This window comes from Epinephelus moara, chromosome 4, assembly GCF_006386435.1.
Source record: "Epinephelus moara isolate mb chromosome 4, YSFRI_EMoa_1.0, whole genome shotgun sequence".
Taxonomy (NCBI): Eukaryota; Metazoa; Chordata; class Actinopteri; order Perciformes; family Serranidae; genus Epinephelus; species Epinephelus moara.
The window spans coordinates 42,133,748-42,160,194 of record NC_065509.1 but is presented as its reverse complement, the minus strand read 5'-3'; the positions used below and the strand labels follow the sequence as shown (position 1 = coordinate 42,160,194).

At 43.5% G+C, this 26,447-nt stretch overlaps 1 protein-coding gene across 1 annotated transcript in view; it reads left to right on the top strand.

Moving 5' to 3' along the window:
• LOC126389115 (complexin-2) overlaps nucleotides 1–26,447 on the top strand; it is a 55,597-nt gene that overhangs the window by 21,080 nt on the left and 8,070 nt on the right. Inside the window, exon 2 of the mRNA XM_050042570.1 lies at nucleotides 14,091–14,251. Coding sequence (XP_049898527.1) covers nucleotides 14,221–14,251 — 31 coding nt within the window. The 5' untranslated portion in view covers nucleotides 14,091–14,220. The remainder of the gene's footprint in view (nucleotides 1–14,090; nucleotides 14,252–26,447) is intronic.

Here is a 26,447-nt window from a genome sequence, read left to right as displayed (position 1 = left end):
GTTTGCGAGGACAAGGAGGGCGCACAATTCCTTGTCTCCCCAGTTGCTCATCTTTACAGTGTCTGTCAGGTTTGTGTTTCCCTCTTGCTACTAGCTGCTCGCTATTTCCTGCTATCAGCTGTTTCCTGTTTATCCACCTCCAGTGGGTCGCACGTGCGGCGTCATCAACAGCCCCTCCCACAAGTCTTCAACAGCCCCTCCCGTTGCAGAAGGCCGCCTCATTCTGTTTAAACTAAAAGGGTTCCACCAATATGTCTACCCTACGAGGCGGAAAATTGGGCACCTCGGATCAACTCGCCAATCCGGCTCTGTGTGTCTGAACGCTCACAGCTTGCGGGCAAAACGGCCCAACATTCACCGAAAATCTAGCAGTGTAAAAGGGGCTATTAGTTCAAGGTTCACACAGTTCAATACATTCTGCGTCATACTTGCATTTGGCCGTGTCACGAGCTAGTTTGCTGTCTCTGACCAGTAGCTGTCCGTTAGTCACTCACTCTACAGCAGGAAACAGCACTTCATCATAAGAGGGCAGAGGGTACATGTTCCTCGTAGTGGCTGTATCCTGACACCACCGGGCGCAGTTAAACTATAACGGCAACAATGTTAAAGGACGCCTTCTTTCGTTGGTTTCTGATGCCGCAAGTCACTGCCCAAGCACCGAATTTTGTCAACTTCAGAGTGAGACCGTGCTCACTGACACCAAGCGGTGGCGCATCATACTGCAGCAGAAGGTGGCTTTTTTCGTTGGTGTCTGACGCCGAAATCACTGACCAAGTGGCGGCATTTGAGAAGTTCAGAGTGAGAACAGGCTGGTCATTATGTTGGCCTTTTAAATCCACCATTGGTTGACCTCTAGATTTGATGTTTTGTGGTGACAGTGAAAATACATTATTCATGTCACAAAGTAATCCATCCAAAATGTTTGCATGTACGTATGTGATTGGCCAATGCTGCGTCTTGCAGGATGATGTCATGTATTGATGTCAGTTTAAACATGTTCTATTGTGCTGCGGCTGTTTATTCATTAAATCATGACGTCACTTCAGCCTGCGACCTTTTCAGTTCTCAACAGAAAAAGAAATCAGAAATAACCAGATCAGGTTACTGCTCAAATTAAACTATGGTAACCTGTTGAATCAGTTCACACAACACCTGCGTGTTCCTGTGATAAGGCTCTGAAAGGTAAACACAGTGAAGGTGGAGCCGATCAGGTGTCAGAGATCCTGATGAAAAGAAAGGCTCCCTCAGCTGCGGCGCCTCTGAATGGTTTGTTTCACGGCTGACAGCCTGAACAGCGTCTGAGCGTCGGGACTCGGCGCCGTATCGATTTCGTTGTTTGTCATGTGAACAGATGGCTGAGTGAACGCTCCGTACTGTCGCAGCTAATTGCTCCATTAATTACATAATATTCACCACACTGCCTCCGTGTGTCTGCTTCACTTCTCCTCCAGAGTCATTACTACACTTTGAAACCTGCAGTCTGTTCGTTACTGAGACCCTGAAATATTATTCTCTGAAAACAAGTCAATAAAAAATCATAATTTTCTGCACTGATCAACCTGATTCAAGAATTTTCTAGACTGAAGTGTATTTTTTCCTCATGTTCTGTCTGTTGGTGAGCAAAAAGTTTCCACTTTTAGATGGTGTGTGCGTCATGTGTGTCCACCCTGTAGCACAGATCTATTTAAATGTTTTAAGTGCACTTGTGCAGATTTGACCTATGATGATGTGGCTGTTATGACTCAACGTATGAAAACAGCTGTATGAAGTCCTGTGGAACGGCCTCCTTCATCCTGCCTGGAAAAATAACCCTGATCATGTCATAGTGATGTCATCAGGGTTGCAAGGAGACAAAAAAAAGTACAAATGTCACATTGAAGAGAAAAAGAAGTAGCAGACAAGCAGGGTCTGATAATAGGCACTACAGAGTTGCATCATGGGAAGTGTGATCCAGCATTTTTTGGAGCTTGGCCCATGCTACAGACTAAAATTCAGGACACCTCATAAGGCTCTGACACACCAAGCCGGCAGTCGGCCAGTGGTCAATGTCAGGCTGTCGGTGAGCGTCTGTCACAGTGTATCCCGCACCGTTGGCCCTCGTTGGCCCCTGTCAACTGTTTTCCAGTCGATTCAGCGTGTTGAATCAGCGTCAGAGCTCGTTGTTGTGAGAATTCACTCTGATTGTCAGTTCTGCTCAGCGAACGAAAAGAGAAACAAAAGTGAGGAAAACAAACACGGCTGAAGTCAAGAGGGAGTGAGAGCAAGCAAACGTCTAAGATTGTAAGATTATTTTTTAGCCATTAAGCTCTTCAGCAGAAACAGTCGGTACTTGTGTTGTGTCAGGTTCACACTACACGATATCATCCTTATTATAGCCTGATGCAGTGTCGTAAGGTGTCGCCTCGGATCGTGAACGATAGTGAGTGTCGTACGTGATAATCCATCGTTTTATCTCGTGTTGTTTGTCACCGTAGACGACAAACAAGGGCGTGTCTGGGACGCCTCATGACGTCCCGACAGAAAGTCTAGCATGTTTGATTTTCTTTTTGTATTCCACGACCTCTCCCGTCACAGCCGTCAGTTTGACCAGTAGAAACACAGAAAGATCTGCTGTGTGGAAACTGCACGGCAACAACAGGAGCTGAACGCAGGGAAGGATTCATTCATCACTACATTACTACATCCATACTTGATTTTACAGAAAATATAATTTATTTTCTGAATAATATAGAGAAGGGCTTCTTTACATTTGTACTGACAAATACTGACAGTTTATTTTCATTGATCAGCAGTCAAATGATAAACAGTTTCTCTTCAAATAATAACATGTAAATGAATCCCACAGGCTCTGTGATCTGCTCTGAAAAGGAAAGGTGGGGTGAGTGACGGGAATGTTTTTCCTAAAGAAAGGGAACATGACGAAAAGACAACGAGAGAGAGAATTCGACTGAGATTCAAACAATAGAAGAAGAAGATGTTGGCAGATTGAAACGATGAGGAGGAAGAGAGACAGAAACAGATGGAGCACAACAGAGAGCGCGAATCAACACAGTCTGATTCTCTCTCTGAGAACAAACCTGCAGCACACTGACACACCGACGCTCTCGTTCGCTGTCCGACCTGCAGCTGGAGTTCTTCTTCTCAGCAGGTGGATTCATGTCATCAGCGCTCAGCGAGTGCAGATGTTAAAACTGGGGGATTATTTAAGGTGTGGCTCAAACACGAGACAGAGCTGCAGCCAAAAGTTAACACATCACCAAACTAACAGAAAAAAGGCGAAATTTATGTGAGGCAACAAATAAACAGGCAAAGAAAGAGCAACAAGACGAGGAAAAATATGTGTTTGTCACATTAACTATCTGATTTAGTAACAAACAGCTGCTCTGACTGTAGCCACATTTATTACTGCTACGTACCAAACTCTGAATCATATAAAGAGGTGTAACATCTCATCTGTCATCATCTCCTTCCTGCAGGAAGTCAGTGCAGTAATGAACTTCTATATTAAGTTTTATTAAGGTATAAAATATTCAGGTTAAAATTAGCCTCCTCGGTGTGACATCATTTCACAGAAGCTCCGTTAACATCCGAGGCGGGTTGGTCACTTTCACAAAAAAGAAAAATTAAATGGAGTCATGTAGCCCTCCTCTGCCTTGCAGTCTGTGCTGAGGGAATAATTACTCACACTCAAGTCACATGAATAAATGATGTCGCTGGCTGGCAGGTCTGAGAGCGCGGCCCAGCGTTAGCAGCTCATCGTTAATTCATTCACCTGGGTCTCCACGACTTATCTTCAATGTGTTATTTTGTACAGCGGACGTGGGACATGTTTTTCCACCTGGTTTGGGGTGTGTGTGTGTGTGTGTGTGTGTGTGTGTGAGAGACTGTAGTTACTGACCAGAGTACAGTAAAGTCAGTGTTGTTCCATCTCACTGACAGAGATCAAGCTTTCTGTTGAGCTTTCCCAGTGATGGCAGTTTCAGCAGCTTTGGCCCGATTCTGGGGCGTTATTCATGCCGAGTCTCAGTCGAGTCAGACAACTGGATGTGGCCGAGCTAATTTGATCCCACACGCCGAGTTCAGGCCGATTCTGGGCCAGGCCAGGTCTGAACCAACGTGGAAAGTGAAGCTTTGTTGTCTTTCTGTCTTTGACTCATTCTGCTCCTGTAACAGGTGTCACAATAGTGTTTCTTCGTGTTGCAGATGAGCTCAGTATATAGTCCTCTACATATGGAGCGGCTGTGGCTCAGAGGTAGAGCAGGTCGTCCACCAATCGGAAGATCGGTAGTTTGATTCGCGGCTCCTCCAGTCCTCGTGTCGAAGTATCCTGGAGCAAGATACTGAACCCCAAATTGCTCCTGATGGCTGTGAGTGTGCGTGAATGGTTACTGAGTAGCAGGTGGTGCAGTGTACGATTGCCTCGGCCGCCAGTGTGTGACTGTGTGTGAATGGGTGAATGTGACATGTAGTGTCAAAGGGCTTTGCATGATCAGAAACAATCCCATAGAGCTCCCTAATAAAGTGAGTAGGGAGTTGTGAATGAGTGAATGATTTCGGACACAGCTCACAGTTCTAAACATGGTGTTTGGTGATTGTTGATGAAGCAGAGTGACAGATGAGGTGATGGTGCTGGTGGAGTCATGTTAACCTGCTTCATTCATCCACATCTCTGTATTGATTTTCCCATCCAGTCCAGCCAAGTGTCCCCGGGCTCAGCTCATCAAACACTGTGTATCGACCACTACAAATGACTTTTGGTTTCTAACATCTGTCCTTGAAGCTGGTTGAAGGGGACAGGAGCATTTCACCGCTGATTTATTTCCTGTTACCTTCTCTACACTTCATCACATGTTTAGTTTCTGTTTCATGAAGCTGCGTTCGGATCTGAGTTGGGGTGTCCAGGTGTCTGGGAGACAAATAAAGGGAGATTCAGACTCACATGTTGACTTGTAATTATCTTGAGTCCAGTGCTGACTGCTGTACGTCAAACGTTCTGGTTAATAAGACCTGCAGCTCTGAGCTCCTGACAGAGTCTGATGAGCCTGAGAGCAGAAGGAGTTTCATTAAAGGGCCAGACCGCTGTTTTTGTTTTTTTAGCTTCTTAAAGGTCAACTTCATCTGAGGTCTTTCCTGTGTTTTTCAGATGGAAACGTTCACTCAGCTATTGGCAGAAACAGTGCTGATAATGATAATAACTGAAAGGGATCAGATGTTTTTGAAGTAGGGTTGTATGAGGTATGTCCATAGTCAGTGTGTTGCCTACAGTATCTGTCGGTTTGGAGAAGCAAACAGGAGCATCACCTCAGACGCTCAGTAGTGCACTGCTGTGGGCGGGGTCAGCAGCTAAATGTATTTTAGACACCTAAAAAGATCAAAATCAGTTTAAGCTATATTAAGAATATTTTTACCTTCCCATCAGACAGCGATTTCTGACGGGGAACTGAAGCTGTTCTATCGCTCATTTTGCCCTACAGAACAGAGGAGCTGTCAGCCCGTTCTCTCTCCCAGGAAATCAAATATTAACTCTTCGTCATGTCCCTCTGTGTCACTGAAGACGATCTTTGGTGTTTCTGTGAGACTGGCTTGTTCTCATTCCCAAGTCGTCAAATACTGCTGATTTGTCAGTGTGCTAAATGTTGAACTGATAAGATTTTGGTGGTTAAAGGTCACTGTAACGTCATACATCTCATTCTCATGAACGCGACAGCTCAAGAACACCTCAGAGAAAATTCTTCAGATTTGCCACAAAAGCCCATTTTACACTGCCAGATTTTCGGTGAATGTTGGGCCGTTTTGCCGGCAAGCTGCGAGCGTTTAGACACACAGAGGCAGATTGGCGAGTTGATCCGAGGTGCCCAATTTTCCGCCTCGTAGGGTAGACATATTGGTGGAACCCTTTTAGTTTAAACAGACAGAGGCGGCCTTCTGCAACGGGAGGGACTGTTGATGACTTGTGGGAGGAGCTGTTGATGATGACGCCGCACGTGCGAGCCACTGGCAGTGGATAAACAGGAAACAGCTGATAGCAGGAATTAATGAGCAGCTAGTAGCAAGAGGGAAACACAAACCTGACAGACACTGTAAAGATGAGCAACTGGGGAGACAAGGAATTGTGCGCCCTCCTTGCCCTCGCAAACGAAGAGGCCATTAACCGTCAGATGACGGGGGCGGTGAAGAACGGGCCAACTTATGAGAGAATCGCCGAAGGACTGACCAGCCGCGGCTTCCCTTTCACGTCACTGTTTACGTCACACGCTGAGCTACACGTTTTGTTACTTGCTCACGCCCCCCATTGCCCCGAAAAAGGCGCATTCTGTATAAACAAAAGTAGGTAGGCGGCATTTTGCTGCACTCCCCGATTTTGTTTTTATACTGCCAATGCTGAAAAAAGACTGACTGCCCTATCTAAAAAGGGCTAAACATCTACCTGGACTCAAAGATGAATTGATTAGAATTTGGTGGTTGAAGGTCAAACCTCACAAAACTTAAGCATTCATACTGTAATTATAATTATGACAGAAATATGCAACAGGATAAAATGATGAAGCGATGACGATGGCTGAATCCAAATGTCCACCCTCTGCCCTCGCGGACTTCAGTCGTACGTACTGTGATGAGCTCCCTGTCAGAGACCACAAGCTGCTGATAGACAGCCCTCAAGACTGTTTTACTCGTTGCCATGGAAACGTTCGAGCGACGATTACAGTCATTGTGACTGCTGTCATATTGTGTCTGCTCATCTCAAGAGATATAATTATGTGTAACGAACAGACTGCAGACAGAGATGTTTGTGAATAAGGACGGAGCTATGACTAAATAAATTGTGTCGGCCTGTTGGTGACATCATAAGATCTTCTTTTGTTGTTTCTTTAGCCACTTCTCTAGCCTATATAGATTTGGTATTACACTGCGCTACCCATAGCTGCAATAATATAATGCATTTTGACTCAACAGCCTATATTTCTACATCATTCTGTATCATGATGCTGTTGAATTTTATTTCTGGCCTACATAATTGAAGTGGAGTGTTAATAGGCTACAGTGACTGCTTTACATGTACATTAGTTTTGTTTTTTTAGGCAGCTATTGAAAAAAACCCTGCAGTACACGTCTGTATTGCAATGAATTGTGGGCAATTAAATCTGTGAAGTCTGCACCCCAAGCGGACTCTCTGGAAGTCTGCAGAAAGTCGGCTCTAGACCCTTGTGGACTGGATGAATTGTAGATTTGGAGCCCTCAGCACTCCCAGATTTCCCAGGAACCTGCCCACAAAGTCCACAAGTCTGCAAGTGCAGTGAAGTCCAGACATTTGGATTCAGCCATCATATATGCAGAAGGTCAAAGGTCAACTTCATTGTGACATAATGTTCTCCAAAAGCGCTTTTCTATCCATTATTCAGCGTCATATCTCAGGAACAGAAGGGGAGACATTTGGTCAGATACTGAATTGGTGACTCTAATATGTTGTTTATTTACATCATTAAAGTATCAGTGCTGTTGGATCCAGTATGTGTGTCCAGTCTCCATACTGGTGGTAACTCCAGTAATGGACCTGTCATCTCTGAACTGAAATCACACACACATGAAGCGTCTTTCGTTCCTTCCCTCCCTCTGACGCGTCTCCGTCGCCTGTCATAAACATGTTGCAGTGACAGACTCATGTTCTCTTTCCCGAGCCGCTCCCATCCCCGTCTCCGGCCGTGAAACTCGGAAACAACTTCCAATTAAGTGGATAGGATCAGCACGGCGTCCTGCCCGGCCCTGATAACATTATCCCACATCACGCACCGCTGCCAGCGCCTGGATTATGAAATTAAAGAAGAAGAAGAAGAAAGGCTGGTGGAGGAAGGGAGGGGAAATGGTCCTGGGAGATGATGGGGGGGGCGGGGGATGCCCTTGGGTGCTGGCGTCAGTGATTGTATGGTATATTTGTCTCTGTGTGAAAGGGAGGGTTATGTAAGGTTTTAAAGCCCCTCCACCATCACCAGAATGGAGAAGTTCAGTCTGCTGGAGAGCTGCTGCTGCTTCAGCTTCCAGTCCAACGCTAACCGCCCACTGATCACTGCTCTTACATAACGACCGCCGCTCAGCCCTCAGTGGAGGCAGGTAGACGGATGCTCCTCCATGTCACATGACAACATGCATGATGAAGTTGGAGCGGTTGCAGTTTGCAGGTGGAGGGCGTTGGGAACGATTACAGACTGTTTCCATCCTGATGAACCTCCCAAAAATTCTTTTAATTCTTCTAAATGAATCAGTGAAGGCAGAAATATGTTCTCACACCTGCAAACTATGACCCTCCAGGTACCCGTCCAGTTTCAATTTTGGATGTCAGTTATCTTCAAATGCTTCATGAGTGACAGGCTGGTAAACTCCAGTAAATAGTCTGCACCAGGATGTTTCAGTAGCCAGCAGAAACAGTCAGAGCGGAGCAGCGTCAGTTGTGAGCGAGTTGTGAGCTGTAACTCAGCAGTAAATAATCAGCCGTGTGTGTCTGACTGTGGATGGTGGAGCTGCTGAATGGATTTGTGGAGTTTGTTAGTTGCAGCGGTGGCTGTTAGCAGCTAGCTCTGCTCGTTAGCGGCTGGACGTCAGCAGAGCAAGCGGCCACCTGCTGTCTCAGGAAGGTTAAATTGAAGTGGTTGTTGCATAAATACATATCTAACATATTACAGCTTTTGTCCTTTATGCAAATAAGAAAAATCTAGTTTGCCTTTTTAGAAATCCGCACTGAAAGAAGCAAAAATCAGCTTTGAGTGTGTGTGTGTGTGTGTGTGTGTGTGTGTGTGTGTGTGTGTGTGTGTATGTGTNAGCATCTTGCTTTATTTCATTAGTGTGTCCTTGAGTCTGTTTCGGTAATGATAAGAGAAATGTTCTGCTGCCAGACCACATGCACGCACACACAGACACACACACACACACACACACACACACACACACACACACACACACCGTATAACTGTACTGTGATGTATTGCTGTATAAGATCCGAAATGAAGCCACAGTACAGAATCTGATGCACTGACAAAACGCAGTAACATAAAATAATGTCAAATAGAATCACGTGACGATGAGGAAGAAGCAGCTTCTCGTTCTTCTTCTGTTGTCTAAAAGGTTTCCTCTTCAGCTGCATCAGGTGTTAAACATTATGTGCACAGTGAATAAAGTACAGTTGAACTGTGGCTCAGGTGTAGGAGATGTTTTAATAGAAAAGTACTGCCATCATGAGGGGGCTGCCTTAAGGCCCAGTTCAGACCAAAGATTTGCAACGAGATGAAACTGTTTTAGAGTGTTGCAGAGAAAAGTTGCAGCGGTGTGAACTGGCCGGTCTGAGCTCGACTCAAGCCGGCTGATGATGTCACCTGCAACTCAGCTGGTAAAATCACCAGTGGCTGAATTTAAAGCACGTCACCTGTTTCAACAGCCAATCAGCTTGTAGTAAAGTCCGCTGGTCAAGTCAAAATGACCACAGACGGCGTGTTGGCTTGCTGCAGCAGGTGCTCCGTCCCCACAGAGCCCTCTGTTTCCGTCCTCACAGTGTGCCGGTGTCGGACGGTGGGTGGCTGCTGCTGCTGGCTGTATGTGCTTATGCCCCGCCCACACACACACATTCTCATTGACTGATGAATTGGCGCTGGTTATTTATATTATTGTGGCGTACTGATTATGAATACAGTCCATCTGATGCTGGTTTTGTTTCATCACTGTAGCCAGTATCTCACTATCACTATCCTCGTTCAGATTTTAAGAAGCAGGTCATTTTGACGCTGTTAATACCTCCGATGCTTCCCTAAAGATAAGACAACTCTGTCTTCCCATTCCACGACTGTACCTTTCATACAGAACGGCGAGGCGAAATAATGGTGTGAAATTCCCACCTTATAGAGGCAGTGCTAAAGGAGCTAGAGACGAAACAGAGACAGATCATGACATGTCTTTACATCTCTTATTTATGTTTGCATTTATTCACGTTGTATGTTTACGCACAGACAAAGGAGCATTTGTGTGTCGAGTATCTGCGTACATTTGTTAATGAAATCTTCTGTGTGTGTGTGTGTTGATGGAAATGAGGCTGTTCACCCCCCGAAGCGTTCGGCGGTCACAGTTACAAAGTGATTGCAGTTCGTCCCTCTCGGCCCCATCTCCCCTGTTGCCTCCCAGAAAAAGCCGTGCAGCTCAATCTGTCCTCTGTTACCGTCTCATCCCGGCTCTATTCAGCTCCGGCAAATATTGGTGTAGTGAAATGACACGGAGGCGAGGAGGAGGAGCAGGAGGGATCTGCTTCAAAATGGAAATGGTGTTCTGGTTCGCCAGGTGCAATAAATGTGGAGGATTCATCTTAGATGACACCGGAGCAGTGGAGGAGTTTATCAAATAGATACAGTGAGAGTATACAGGGACACAATGCAGGGAGGACAGGGACACAATACAGGGAGGACAGGGACGCAATACAGGGACACAATACAGGAAGTAAAGGGACACAATACAGGGACACAATACAGGAAGTAAAGGGACACAATACAGGGACACAATACAGGAAGAACAGGGACACAGTTCAAGTAGAACAAACTTCTTGCCCATCCAGATCACTTTGAGCGAGTGTGTGAGTCCATGATGATTTAGTGCCATTTTGCGACCATGGAGCACCAGTGCAACATGCAAACATTATCAGTATATGAACTGGAGAGCTGTTAGCTTGTTTCCATCTTACAGTGAATAAGACACAGTGATAAAAAAAAAGCATGTGTTTTTGATCTGCAGGGCTCCAGACTGTGACTATTAAGTCACAGTCTGCGACCATGGAGCACCAGTGGGACTTGCTTTGATATATGACCTAGAGTGCTGTAGAGTACAGTTAATAAAGCATCACATTTAACCGCGTCACAGTAACAGTTTAACTTAATAATTTTAACAACAGTGCATGCAGGTAAGTGTGTGTTTTTGTATCTGCAGGGCTTCAGACCACAAATATTTCACTGCAATTTGCAACCATGGAGCACCAGTGGAACTTGTAAATGTTGTTAATATGTAAGCTGGAGAGCTGTTAGTTTGTTTCCAGCTCACAGTGAATAAATGCTCACATTTACAGGCACAGCAGCAACAGTTTCACTTACTGCTAACTGCTAACAACTGTTGACCGGAAGCTTCAAATTCACAGTAAAAATATCAAAACATCTGGTCTGAGATGAGCCAAGTGTTTCAAAATAAAAGCACCAGTGGCTCTGCTTTGATTAATTTAATTATGACAATACTTTATTCAACTTTATGAGAGCAGTACTTAATTTATCTTTACTATAATTGCACTTAATTTAACTTTATTACAAAATTGCTTAAATTAACTTTATTATAAAAGTATCTTATTTAACTTTATTATAACAGTACTTTATTTATCTTTACCCTAATCGTAATTGATTTAACTGTATTACAACAGTACTTTATTTAACTTTATTATAATCTCACTTAATTTAACTCTATTATAACAGTGCTTTATTTCATTTTATTTTGACAGTAATTATGTAATTTAACTTTGTTATAACAGTACAGTAGTTTTAGAGGAGATTTTAAGATGCATCATGTATCACAACGTAGCTTAAAAATATTGTGACATTATTTTTAAGCCATATTGCCCTACACTGCACTGGTAAACATAAATGAAAGTGTATTTATTCACACAGCGCTGATGACGATCTGAACACTACCTTACACAGTGTTTATGTGCAGACTTAAACTCATCTCTGTCTTAAAGAGAGTCATCAATATCTGACAGGGTTTTTAAATGACTGTTGGTGTCACTGTGTACTGTGAATACATTTCAGATTCAGTGTTTTATGTTCAGTCCAGAGATTGTGTTACCAGCTGGGATGGAAACACAGGAAGTATCTTCTGAAACGGAGACAGCAGAGTGTCATAGATTATGAAATATTAATGAGAAAATATGGATGTGATTGTCCTTCGTTTTTTCTCTTACACCGAGAATGAGTTCATTTATATGTACAATAGTATGTGTGAATATAAGCAGATTTTTCACTGATCAAATATGAATCAAGATTCTGTCACTGCATTGTTTATTTCTCACCTCAGATGTTTTCAGAAACATATTTTAGTGACTGTTTAGCTGTAACATGAGAAAGTCAGTCTGGCTGGTGGGCGGTGCTTTGTTTTCGTTCGACTGTTTTGAGGCTTTGATGTGAGAAAAGAAGTGCTGAGGATGGTTTACACCAGTCTAGTGGAAAGTATAATGTCCAACAACATCACCTGCTAGTATGTAAATATAGGAGCAAAAACAAGCTCACAAAAATAGTTTACACTGCCAAGCAGACGATGGTGAACCCCCAGAGACAGCTGGTGCAGCTGGACAGAACACAGAGACATTATAAGAGTCCAGGACCCTTCACATCCTCTGTTTAATGAATCTGATAAACTCGCTTCAGGAGGATGATACAGGGTAACCATAGCAACAAGAAACTCTTCATTCCATCATCTGTCATCTTAGCAAATTTACTTTTATTAGATATACTGACTGCTGCTTTTTTATGATTTTAATTCAAGACGAGCGTTAATTGTTAATATTTTATCACCTTCATCCACAGTTCTGTCTGCTTATTACCTCGTCATTGACCAGAGGCATTATGTGTTAAGGTTGTCTGTCCGTCATCTTGAGGTAATTTCTTCTACAAACACAAACATCCACTGAGACTCAACAAAGAACTGATTAGAATTTTGAGGACGAAGGTCAAGATCAGTGTGACCTTGTATTGGTCTCATTCTTGTGGACACAATATCTTACGAGCATATCTAACATATCACATACAACCTCATGAATGTCTTCATATTTGGCACAAACATCCACTGAGACTCAACAAAGAACTGATTAGAATTTGGAGGATGAAGGTCAAGATCAGTGTGACCTTGTATCAGTCTCATTCTTGTGGACACAATATCTTACGAGCATATCTAACATATCACATACAACCTCATGAATGTCTTCATATTTGGCACAAACATCCACTGAGACTCAACAAAGAACTGATAAGAATTTGGAGGAGGAAGGTCAAGATCAGTGTGACCTTGTATCAGTCTCATTCTTGTGGACACAATATCTCATGAGCATGTCTCACATAACACATATATATCTTGGGAATATTTTCAAATTTGGCACAAACATTCACTTGGACTCAAGAATGAACTGATTAGAATGACACTAGTTTTTATGTCTCCACGCCCACGATAGTGGTGATAGAGGGCCTTGAGGAGTTTCCTCAAATTTGGCACAAATGTCCACTTGGACTCAAGAATGAACTGATCACATTTTGGTGGTCAAAAGTCACGGTCACTGTGACCTCACAAAACATGTTTTGGCCATAACTCAAGAATTCATATGTTAATTATGATTAAATTTCACACAAATGTCTAACAGTATATTTTATATTTTATATCTAAAAGGTAAAAGGTCCGTTTCACTGTGACATCATAATGTTGTGCATAAAACACTTTACTCAATGTCATATCTCAGGAACAGAAGGGGAGACATTTGGTCAGATACTGAATTGGTGACTTTAATCTTGAAACTGTGCTGATTGTATAGATCTTCTGTGTGTGAAGCATCCATGTTTTCACTGACATGGATGGAGACTGTAACTACAGCTTGACTGGTGAGCAGAATACAATGGCGAGGCGGCAATTCTAGTTACGTCATGTATCCTAACCCATGGACGAGGATGTTTTTAAGTGTATGTGTTTCTGTGAAGCCTGTTCTCATGTATTCTATGGTAACAGTAGAAGAAGACTGATTCGTTGGTATTGAGTTACAGACGGATAAGTGACATGGAGCAGATGGCCTCAGTATTGATGTTTCCCAGAATGGGATTCCTGTCACAGTGAGTTAAAGAGATCACATGACCTGTTGTTTTAACATCACTCGTGTCTCACTCTGTCCCACACTGGACATATTGGACAGGAAGTGTTGGCTGTTTACATCAATAGAGACACTAAATACAACACTTTCTGAATGAATCTGTATGAATATGTGTTTAAACGTGAGCTTCCAGGGTTCTTTGTTTAACCATCATGTCTCATTTCTTGTCTCTCAGGTCCAGAAGAGTCAGTGAAGACGCTCAGCATCACGACAGAAGAAAAGGAGAGTGAGAAGGTCCCAGGCTCGGTGGCTACATGCTCAGTTCTCTTTGGTTTTGAGAAGAACTTCACGAATCAGCAGGAACCATGGATTTTGTAATGAAGCAAGCTTTAGGTGGTAAGTACTCAGCTGTAGCCTCCTTGACCTTCTGCTTCTTGACATGTCATGTGGGAACAAGGGCCTGTTACGGCATCTGTCCTGAGGTCCTCCTCTGGATGTGGTCTCTTTTTTTATGCCTCCACACCAGCAAGAGCCATGGCAGGAGGCTGTTTTCATGTTGTCCATACATTCTTCCCATTCTCATGAATGCGATATCTCAAGAATGCCCATGCTCAGTTCTCTTTGGTTTTGAGAAGAAGAACTCCACAAATCAGCAGGAACCATGGATTTTGTAATGAAGCAAGCTTTAGGGTGTAGTACTCAGCTGTAGCCTCCTTGACCTTCTGCATCTTAACCTGTCATGTTGGAACAAGAGTCAGGGATAGGAAACATCATAGAAAGCATCATTTAAAAGTTTTGACACATTGAAGCCAGAGAGATCAACGTCCGTCACACTGCTCAACATGTTAGAAGAAACCTCGTACCTCACAGAATGAATCCTGACTGTTCCTCTATAGCACCACACTGAGGGTCACGTTCTCTCTAAAATGTCTCAGCGGCTATGAAATCAAATTGCCATGAAATTAGGTACAAATATTCTCCTCAGGATGAACTGTTATGACTGAGATCCTCTAGTTTTTTTTAATTTAGCAAAATGAAAATTTATGACCAAACACCTGCAAAACCAATCAGCTGCAGTTGGCAGCTGGAATCAGGCCAGCCCTGATTCTGGGGCGTCATTCATGCTGAGTCTCAGCCGAGTCGGGCAGCTGGACATAGCCAGGCCATTTTCATCCAGCATGCCGAGTTCAGGCCGATTCTGGGCCAGGTCATTTTGGCTACCTGGGTAATCAGCCCATTTACACTGCTACACAGCCCCTTCTTTGTGCTGCCTTTACATTTTTACACAGAACCAAACAACAGCGGCATCATGACTCATTCAGTAAGAGCAACATAAAAAACGGCTGCTCTTGTAAGTGAGAGGCTCCCAGGGGCCGCCGGGGGCCAGAGGTCAGTGTCTCCATATATCAGTCCTCTCATCTGGTTTCATCAGCTCAGTGACCAGCAGCCAGGGTGAAATGAGATGTAGTCTTTTAGAGATCAGTCTGACCTCACTCCCCTCTTTCTCACATCACTTGTATTTCTACTCCTCCCTCGTCCGTCTCACATCCCCCCATTCTCATGTCTTCCTCTCTGTCTTATTCCATCGCTATATTCCCTAACTCGCGTGATGCACCTACATCTTCTCTCAGGCTGGGGCCAAATTATATTCAGACCGGGTTTTTCTACAAGGTGGGTTCAGTATCTTCAACATGCTTTGACATGGATACTTCGACATGCAGACTGCAGGAGCCAGGGGTCGAACCACTGATCAATTCATGAAGCTTTTATTCTACCTCTTCTGTGTAGCTCCCTCCTTTATTTAGTGGTTGAGATAGCTATGAAGCCATTAGACGGCGCCGCTTCTTGTTCACGTACCAAAATGAAGAACAGATGCAGATTCCCTCTGTGCAGTGTGAAACTGTCTGAACATGAGCAACACATTCGTGCAGAGATGAGAGCAGAATTAAGACAGTCGAGAAGGAACTAAATGGGGTGGCAGTTGTTCAGTCCATAGGGACTTTGGTTGGGAAATGGAGGGTTGCCAGCCCAAGCCCTTGTCCGGGCCTAATAGAGCATGGACTGGCAGCTGGAGAGATGCCAGTTTGCCTCCTGGGCACTACTGAAGAGCCCTCGAGTGAGGCACTAAACCCCCAACTGCCCAGGGCACCTGTCCATGGGCAGCTCCCCATCCTGACATCTCTCCATTTAATGCATGTGTAGGTCCTGTTTGTGCATGTGTGTGTATTTCAGGCCTGTGTGTGTATGACATGAAAGCATTCAATTTTCCCTTGGGGATTAATAAAGTATATCTTCTCCTTCTAAATGGACAGTTTACCTTTGAAATCAGTCCTTTTCTGAGCCCCTGAACCCATCAGGGACCAACAGACGTATAAACCTACTAACTATATGACTCAAACCTGAGCCGAGAAGCTTTATTCTTGCTTCATTTCATCCATTTGACTGCTAACTACCAGGCTATTCCCACACACTGGCTTTGCTGTGTCTCTTTGCCTTTTCCCACAGGGCTTTTTTTTTTTTATCTGTGTGCAACACTTGACACACATGGACTCATTTTCTAACAAATTACATTTGGAATCTGAATAAAGACTTCAAGCATCAAGATGGACAGAACCCACCACTGATACTTTGTTGGTTACAGATCTGTACTGAAGCCCACAAATTTGCTTGAATAAAAGGACTCGAAATTCTGTCCAAACACCATTAATCTGGGCTCACTCCACCACTTCATCCATCTCTGTCTGTATCTATCCATCCATTCATCTTTCCCTTCACTGAGCGTGCCTGGGATGGAGTAATTCCCCTGCTCTCCATGTCCTGATCCCTCTTTCTTTCCTAATTCACTCATCCTTCTCTTCCACAGGCTTGTTGTGATTCACTCTCTCCATCTTTCTTGACTTGATTCCTCTCCTTCATCCTTCCTTTTGTCCCTCCTGTTGTGAGCAGTGAGGATTGGGTTGTAGCATTTTTCCTTGATAAATATTCCTCTCATCCTGCATCCCTTTATTTTCAGCACAGCAACCAACTCTGCTTTTCCTTCTCCTCCATCCCTCCATCTTTGCACGTTACAGGCTGCAGTGTAGCAGTTTACCCTTTATCCATCCCTCCATCACAGACTGAAGGGTTGTAATTTACCTCCCGTAGAGGTGCTGTCTACTGCTGTGACCTTTTCTCCCGGAACAGACCGCCCTTTATTTCATTGGGGCACAGCTGGCCGTCCATGAATATATACACACTCACACAGATGAGGTTTCTGTCGTGGTTTTGGTCCCAGGGGGAACAAGACCATTTAGAGATGAAGTGCGCAGCCAATGGGAGCGCAGTGTTTAGGTGGGTGTGTCAGGACATCAATCTAACTACAATCCTGCTGCGATTCTCATGAATAGAAATGACCCAAATAAATTGATTTTGTACCAAACACAAATAAAATCTATTTATTTTCTGTAATATTATTTAAAGAGAAAATAAAACCTCTATTTGAACCCAAATAAATGTTCATCAACAGCTGAGAAAACAGTCTCACCACTCCGTCCAGTCAGCAGCTGCTCTGGAGTTTTCCATCAAATATCATGGTGTTCATCTGCAGATGAAAGAGGAAACAAGCTCAGAATAAAAAAATGGGAATTTTAACATCTGTAAGTCCATGACAACTGAGCAACCAAACGCATGTGCTGATGAAAATTATGTGATATGTGACCCAAAAAGGCCCATAAATAAAAATAATCTGTTTAAGTGTACGCTATATTTAGAATATTTTCACCGCTTTACCTTGACAGACTGTACGTTCACACCAGAAGCTCCCAAAGAGGCAAAGTCTGTTGCAGACGCCAAAGAAGCACGGCTGTCAAAAATATCTGTGGCAGCTTTGGTCGGAGAAAACGTCCCATTCAAACCAAGCAAGGAGGACTTGCATGCTACGTCGCAACATTAGCCTGCAGTTCTCTCCTCTGTTACGAACATTACACACTTTAAAACTCACCAGACCAACCAAGTACCTCCGCGACGCCGTCCCAAGCCTCATTCTTTTTATTTTTGTCTCTGTAACCGAACAGCGACACATTATAAAGGACTGACTGGGCGTGAACGCAAGTAATANCATTCCGATTGGTTGCCGCCGAACCGCGTCAGAGCTCATTACCATAAAGCTGAACTAGTTTTAAAGGGCCAGTGTGTAAAATGGGTTGAAAACAGTGACATCAGTGGTCAAATTCTAGATTGCAGGGCTCACTCGCTCACCCCTCCCATCGGGTAAATGATGGTGGCCTCGTAGGGACAAAAAGCCTTGCGCAGACAGTTTTTCAGGAGTAGGTCTATCTAGCGATGAGGTGAATATTTATTTAGAAATCTAAGCCATGTTACGATATTGGACATCATTGAAAATGAATGACTTCCGCCGCTTTGAGCGCTCTGGTCGCTTTTGGTGTGAACGTACAGTTAGAAAACCTTTTCCACAGGGGCATTGAAGCCGTTACATCAGAGCCACCATACTCCGTCGACAAAACCAGTCGCTTTTAATTAGCAGAGCACTGGAGTTGCTGGTCAACTGTGGTGACGATCGGTTAGTGTGTGTGGTAAAATAAAGCAAATATTCCAATATGGCGTACACTTACACTGATATAGACTTTTTTAAGGTGGCCCTGTCCACAGCAGTGCATTGTTTAGCTTCCCTGCCGGTAGATTTGGTTTATCAAAGACGATTGCAAAGCAAAAATGCACGTTAGATAAACACAGCAGAGACGTCGGATAGTCTGAACCACCATGTTGGTTTAGTTTAGTTTATTTACTTTATTAATCCCCCTGAGGGGAAATTCAATGTTTTCACTCTTGCTTGTCAATTACACACAGGTCCGAAAGACACACACATGCAAATGTTTAACATGTTGCACATGTTAAACAGTATATCTCCAAGTATGACAGTTACGGCTGAAAATGACAGAAATCAAAGTGTCTGCCAGTTTTTTGTGTTTCCACAATTTCAATCAAACTGCTGCTTTTCTACCCGGAAATGATTGTTAGAGTGACGTCACATTGATTCAGTTTATTGTAAAGTTTTGTTTACTTTATCAGTGCGCGCACACACACACACACACACACACACACACACAGAAAGAGTCTAATTCTGCTTAGAAACAGTGGAACAGTCGAAAACAAACAGCAACACAACACATACTGGTTTACCAGAATAAACACATCCACTCTGTCCAGTTTAGCTGCACTCAGACTTTAATCTAATTTGGCCTCTCTCACACACACACACACACACACACACACACACACACACACACACACACACACACACTAATGTCATTAGAGTTGGAGAGCTGCTGAACATTTCATTGGTTCAGACTGAGGTATAGATTCCAGCTGCAGGCCACAGATTGTGTTTGCTGGTAGTTTAATTAGTGATCAGATTCATCAGAGTTTCCACGTATTGTGTTCGATCAGTCGGACCAGAGGTGAAGAATCAGTCCAGATGTGGATCCACAGAGCAGGTGTGAATCTCGTAGCTTAAATATTAAATACACCTGAGCATATTTGTTGTCTCTCATGTTTTCTACCTTTAAAATGAATAAAGATCAATGTTGGTGACAGAACGTCTCCAGAGACGATTCATTTCATCCTCTGCAGCCCTGCTTATGTGAGTGAACAAATCTGAGGTGAGAGATGTTTGTGATTTGGGTATTTGAAGTTTACGTTGGTGATAAGATGTGACCACTCCGTGTCTCCAGATAGCCGCCATCAGGACATTTATTTTGCCCCCAATATGTCCTTCCTGCCTCCAGCAGGATATCAAACACATGAACATCTCAGCTTTTCTCATAAAGAAGCTCATATTAAAGATAATGTTGTGATAATCTCTGAAACATCAGTGTGAACTCGTCCTGACCAGCCAGGTCGGGCTCACTGTTTCATTTCCTGTGCGGGCGGGATGATGATGATGGCGAGCAGGCGGGGACGGTGCAATAACAGGAAGCCACAACCAGAACCACACACTTTATGGTGCTCGAGAGCACTTCAGCAGAACATGTAGTGATGTAACCACGAGGCAGAATTCTTTCACCAGCCCAGGCGCTCATGGGACTTATGAGGGTGTAATTTGGCGATGAGGTCGTCCATTATTTAAATGAGGTCCATTTCTCAAACCCCCCTCCACCCTGAACAAATGACCCAGCAGCACTGCCATCCATCTGAGCAGCCGCAGGGGGAGTCAGTGCTCCGTGCTTTGTCTCTCTGGTTTCCTTTCCGAACCGTCTCCATGGTCTCTGTCATCCTTCAGCTCCTCCGTCCTGTCTCTCTTTTCACTTCGTCTCTACACTGGCTGAGCGACTGGACGCACAAGAGGACTGAGGCTGTTTGAGCGAGGGAGCAAAGGAGAGGAACGAGGAACAATGGACGAGTCCTAAGTGAGAGAGATTCTGTTTGAAAAGAAGAGAGCAGGAGATGAGATGGAGGGGAGCGGGTACAAGAGGAGGAAGACTACCTGATCAGATTTGTGTTTACGACTGTAATAAAGGAAAGGGGAGGACAAACAGAGGGGGAGGGGGGAGGAGCAGCAGAGGACAGAAGTGAAGGACAGAGGAGGGGGATGGATGATGGAGGGAGGGCTAAAGACACTGATGGGTCAAAGAGAAAACACTCTGCGTCTCTGAAGACTGGAGTAATAATGACTTTTCCATTTCATTTCCTCCTCTGGTGAAGCAGCACTCGGTGTGGGACTCTCTCTGCACCTCACAGCTCGACTTGATTCAGACGCCACGATGAGATTATAAAACCATCGTTGATCCTTCGCCATGCATCAAAATGTTTGATTAATTGTTTCAACAGCAATTAATTCAATATTGCTGGTGGTGGCCCATCTGGCATTTGCCAGAATTGCTCGATGGCCAGTCCGAGCCTCGCTGTAACCGAATCATGTCATTTCATATGAATAACTTCACTGGTGATTCTGGTGATGTCATTTTTAATCATCACTGGGAGCTGGACTGTAAAAGCAGAGTGAACAGAGCCAGCTGTTCTCAGACACACTTACCACCTCCACATCGGTCTCCTTCGCATGAATCTAATTAATTAAGCAATATCACATGAGAGGGAGTGCTGTTGTACTGTATCTCAGCACGGCTGGGATTCGGTTGTCGGCATAAGGGCTCAGGTCGAGTGTCAAAGATAACAGCTGTGCTGGTATTCAGTACGACAGCATGACTTTAGTGTGATATTGCTTTTACACAACAGTTCTACAAGCACCATTTATCAACAATAAAAAGTGGCAGCAGGTTCTGATTTGTTTCTTTATTCAGTCATTTATAGGCTCCACCAACACAAATAGTTCAGCAACTGGACCAACTGTGTCTATCGACCAGTGAAGTCAGTCTGTTGACAGTCGCTTTGGTTGCATACATGTGATGCTGATGAGTTTAAACCTTAATCAGTATGTTGCGACGTCTTCTGATGTCATGTGAGTATACCTGGAGATGAAAGGCCAAAACATGCCGCCAGCAAATGTCGCTAATCAAAAAGTATGCCCCTATTATTTTCAGTGTACAACCCCACAGCAGCAGCAGCTAGACGCACGTTGGTGTTCCTGGACGCACCGCCTCACGGCACTTCAAACCTCTGTCCTATTTCCAGCCTTGCTGCCCCCTGAATTAAATGCACCTTTCCCCCACTCGCTCTCTGTTTGTACATCCCAGCTCCCATAGCAGCTCCTCTTCTCTGCTCCTGTGGCAGCCTAACTCCTCTCCTCACCATGAATACATAAAGAGAACTCTGTAGCTGTCGCTGCGTCTCGTGTGTGACAAAGACTGGATGTCGACAGACTCGTTGTTGAGGTCAAGAAATATCCCGAGCTAAACGACCCACAATCCCGTCATTATAAAGACAATGCTAACAAGTGTTAACGAGCTGCAGTGTGACGCATCCGGTGTGTGCTGAGGGGGGCACTTTACACATGTCACATGACGTGCAGCGCCGGTGTGTTTTCAGCTTTATAGTGAAGTGTCAAGGCTTTTTTACATCCCTTCATCCTTTTCTGACTACCATTCATTATTTAATAAAAATGTTTGTGGTAATATGTTCGTCTTTGCAGTGCAAAGTTTGTCACGATGACCCTTAATGTTGGCTTATTAACAGTTAAATAATTAACGGCTCAGAATACTAGTAAAGTGATACATGCAGAATTAAAAGTACCAGTGATGTTAAACTGTATTTCAGCACTCATAGAATGACTTTTGTCCAATCAGATTACTAACTGTTGTATAATAATATATACAATATATATATATATATATAATGCTTGCAGTAAAGGAAAAAGTCAAAGACTATAAACAGCTTTAGGTTCTTGGTCTTACAGGAATAAAAAACTACATATATATATATAATATAAACACTGACTGAAATAATATAGGCCTACTGCATGTGGACCATATTTTATAGACATTTCTTTTTACCTTGCTTCATAATTTAAATTTTGAATTTTATTTTATCTTGATCGTTTTTCTCTGTTTAAATTATTTATCACTGAGATTCAGAATTGTACAGACAGATAACAGAACAGCAGCGTGTGTTACTGTATGTGTGTACACCTGCTCCGAAGGCGTTTGTACACACGTGGTCCAGTCCATATGGTGTGTGTTTGACTGTTTAAACACACACACAGCGGACAGTCTGACCTTAACCCGACTCCCCGGTGAGTCCTGGGGAACAATTCACCGCCCCCTTCCCCTCCAGCTGAGCATTAATTCGTCATCCTCAGGTTTGCTGCCACCACACAGCGCTGCAGAGTAATTAGGCCACTGTACGAGTGTGCTGCAGAGAGACAGGACCGGACGCCCCTGGGTTCACCAACCCTGGAGGGAACCACACATTTCTTCAGACTAATTCACTCTGCGCCTTCACAAATGTTCTCCATCGGCTCCTGTGTGCTCAACGAGGCAATACATCAGGTTTTTATTGCCACATAACGGCGAATGACCACAATATATCTGAGCAGTGAACGGGCTGGTAATCAATAGCAATGACTGAACCATTAATGTTTAACGAGCTTCCAACAGTAACTCTCAGTTCTGTTTCAAACCTAAACCTCCACACTGAGTGGACTGAAAACACCAGCAGATCCACTTTATATATCAAACTAATAACTATCATTTAAGGTTCCCATGGTCATGGAAAACCTGGAACAGTCATGGGATTTCACAATCACATTTTCCAGGCCTGGAAAAGTCATGGAATTTTGTTATATGTAATGTAATTGTTGCAGTAGTCGACCTTCCTTATTTCTGAAGCTGTCGACATAACATAGCTCTAATATACATAGATGTGTGCCAACGTTTATTAAGCATCACGTATGTTTTCTTCTTTATCTTCTTCACATTCTCACTTCCGAGTCGTCACATGTCATTGCTCGGTCAGTCGACTTTAACGTCTACGTATGATCCGCCAGGTATCCTGGGTACAATTGTTCTGGGACGCCGTGTGAATATACATCTGTTTAATGCATAGCGTCTTTTCAAAATACACGTCGGTTTCCACAGGAAATGTACAGTTTCAAAATAAACTTACAACATAGGTAAAACACCTCGCATTTATGTTTATTTTACTGTGCAACAAATGCAGTGGTTAGGTTTAGAAAAAAACAAGGGAAGCAAACACTGGTCTACTAGGTGAAAGTCCGGTGTTGTTGGACCCACCCACCGCCCCTCCCCTCTGTCCTTTATGGACTTTCTAGGTCATTAAATTGAGTTGCTGTCTCGTGGTATTTTAAAGGAGCTATATGTAAGAAATCTAAAGCAAATAGTCGTAAAATCCTCCTAATATGTCACAGAGACTAAGGAATAATGTTCATATAACATACTGATCTCACCGACAACAATGGTACAGCCAGAATATTCGCATTTAAAAAAAAAAATTTATGGACCGCAAATCATGTTTATGTTTTGAATTTGTGTTTTGGCCTGTTGTGCCACCCACCGCCGTCTACCAGNTCCAGCAGCCTCGAATCTGTAGGGGAGGGGGGGCGGACACGACTCGCGGCAGTATTTTGAATTTGAGTGCAGTAACCGTTTTAGCCACATTCTTACATACAGCGCCTTTAAACTGACACCATCCAGTGGCAATGGCAAAATCATACTGCTGCAAAAGGATGCCTGTTTTTTGTAGGTGTCTGATGCAGAAATCAGTGACCAAGCAGTAGTATTTGACGAGTGCAGACTGAGAACGGGTAAACAATATTATGGGACCTTTTGTGGTTAAATAAGGGTTAAATAAAATAATATAATAACCTGCTAACTTTGGGGGCATTAAGATAATTGTCAGCTGAATTTGATTCTTAGTGTTAGAGGCATGTTGTCATGAGTTAAATCACTGGGTAAGTAGAAATTTTAACCTGTTGGTGGAGCTAAAAGTCAGTGGATCATCACAGCAATTAAGAATTCATATTAAAAGTTATGAAATCTGTTTATGTTTCCAGAGAACATGGCACGTGTAAAGCAGATAAAACAGTCTCATTTTACCAGATAGTTAATGATGAGTCTGTTTGTTAGCAGTTAATCACATTTAGTGACCCACTGAAACCCTTTTTAACAGATACAGAAGCTGAATATAAATGATGTCACAACAACAAAGGCATTATTTTATTCTCCAGCACATGTAATCTCTGGAATACAGTTCCAGAAAACACACAGCTCTCCATTGTTCACAGTCTTCCTTCAAATAATCTCCTCAGCAGTGAAACATATTTTGCCTTTATTCTAAAGAAAGACGCTGGACAGCAGAGCAGGCCGACAGCCGGGCTCTCCTCGCAGCTGCGCCGGAGAGAAAGATCAATACCCAGATGAAGTTTTCTCTCTGCCTGAGGATCCATAATTCATACACGCTCAGGTGGTCCTGTATTTACTATCGATCAGACGGAGGTAACAGCAGCAACATCGATAGGCCGGAGGGAGTCGCTTTCACTTCTGTCACTGATAAAGAGGTGAGCTGGGGGAGGCAGAGGAGCCTTTGTGCAAGGCATTAAACCTTAAACATCCAGAGGCTGTTACTTCATGCACAAAGTAAATATACAGACAGCCTGATAGCAGTAAAACAGACACTGGGCCTCACGCAGCAACAGTCTCTTGAGTTTCTCTTAATTTTCTGGTAAGAGAAAATATAACAGGAGTCAACTCCAGATGCACCAAACGTTCTTAACCATCCAAATCTGCTGTCACCAGGCACCTTAAACACAATTTAAGGGCAGGTGTTGTACCGTGTGCAAATACTCTGACATGCTCAAGCATCAGAGAGATGCCTCCAAAAAAGGCTGTAAGAAGTTCTGCTGTATTCAAATTGACGAGCCTGTCATAAACTCATTCAGCAGATTTCAGACCACATACATGAATCTGTGGTTAATAATTCAGAGAATAGTTGGACGTGGAGGGACAGGTAGTGCTGACAGATGGCCGACAGCAGATGGGAGAGTGCGCCTGCTTCTGTCTCTGTGGATCTTTGAAGCGTTTCCAGCTGGATCCTTTTCTTCTTCCGTCTTGTTTTCTAAGACGCCTCGAGGATCTTCAGGAAACCCCACCGCCACATAATCCTCAGAAGTGCTAACGCACGGGGTTTTCGGTGTTGTCACAGTTGACAGACGTGGGTGTCAGTGTACATGTTTATATCAGTGTGGTCCACATGAGTTTGGATCTGCAGTAACACAGGAGGAGGAATCAGTGTGTTGAACCTGCCCGCGGCAGTGCCACAGCCCAGGGTTGATGATCACCTTTGAGTATCCAAACCTGTCGGCAGATGCTCCTGCAGCATCAGTGATGTACTGAGACACACATTCAGCCCTGGACTTTTCTACTGGGACCGACCCAGGGGAACTGTGATTCCATACAGTGCAGAAAATATGCAAACATTTATCACATTTGTGTCATGTTTTACGGTAAATAGCACTCCAGAGATTATAGCTGTTACTTCTTTTATTATCTTTCAGTAAAACAGCACAAATCTCACATTCTTACTGACTGAAAACAAATGAAAAGATCTCCTAAAATAAAAACATGACATTCATATGTGTTAACATGCTCTGTGGGCAGAGCGTCACCACAGACTTCACGTTTAGCCCTCTGCTAACTTGAATGGAGACAAAATAATTTACCATAAAACGTCAAGTAAAAGCCTAGCTCCACTGACTAGCTCGGTGTGCCTACACATTTTGACTGCATATTATGTATGTGTATTAGTGTTGCATGGTATACTGGTACCAACGGTAGACAGCGGTACTAAAACTCCACAGTACTTATGATACCATAATGTTGGAGTACCGTAGTACTACAGTACCTCACGGTACCACTCAGAGGTGGGTAGAGTAGCCAAATATTGTACTCAAGTAAGAGTACTGATACTTTAGAACAATATTACTCAAGTAAAAGTAAAAAGTAGTCATCCAAATAATTACTTGAGTAAGAGTAAAAGAGTATTTGGTGAAAAAACTACTCAAGTACTGAGTAACTGTTGAGTAGCATCTGATTTATTTGTAAAATAAGAACATGAACATAATCAATCAAAAATAATAATCTGCAAATTCATGTATTTTAAACGATACCCCTTTAACTAAAACAAA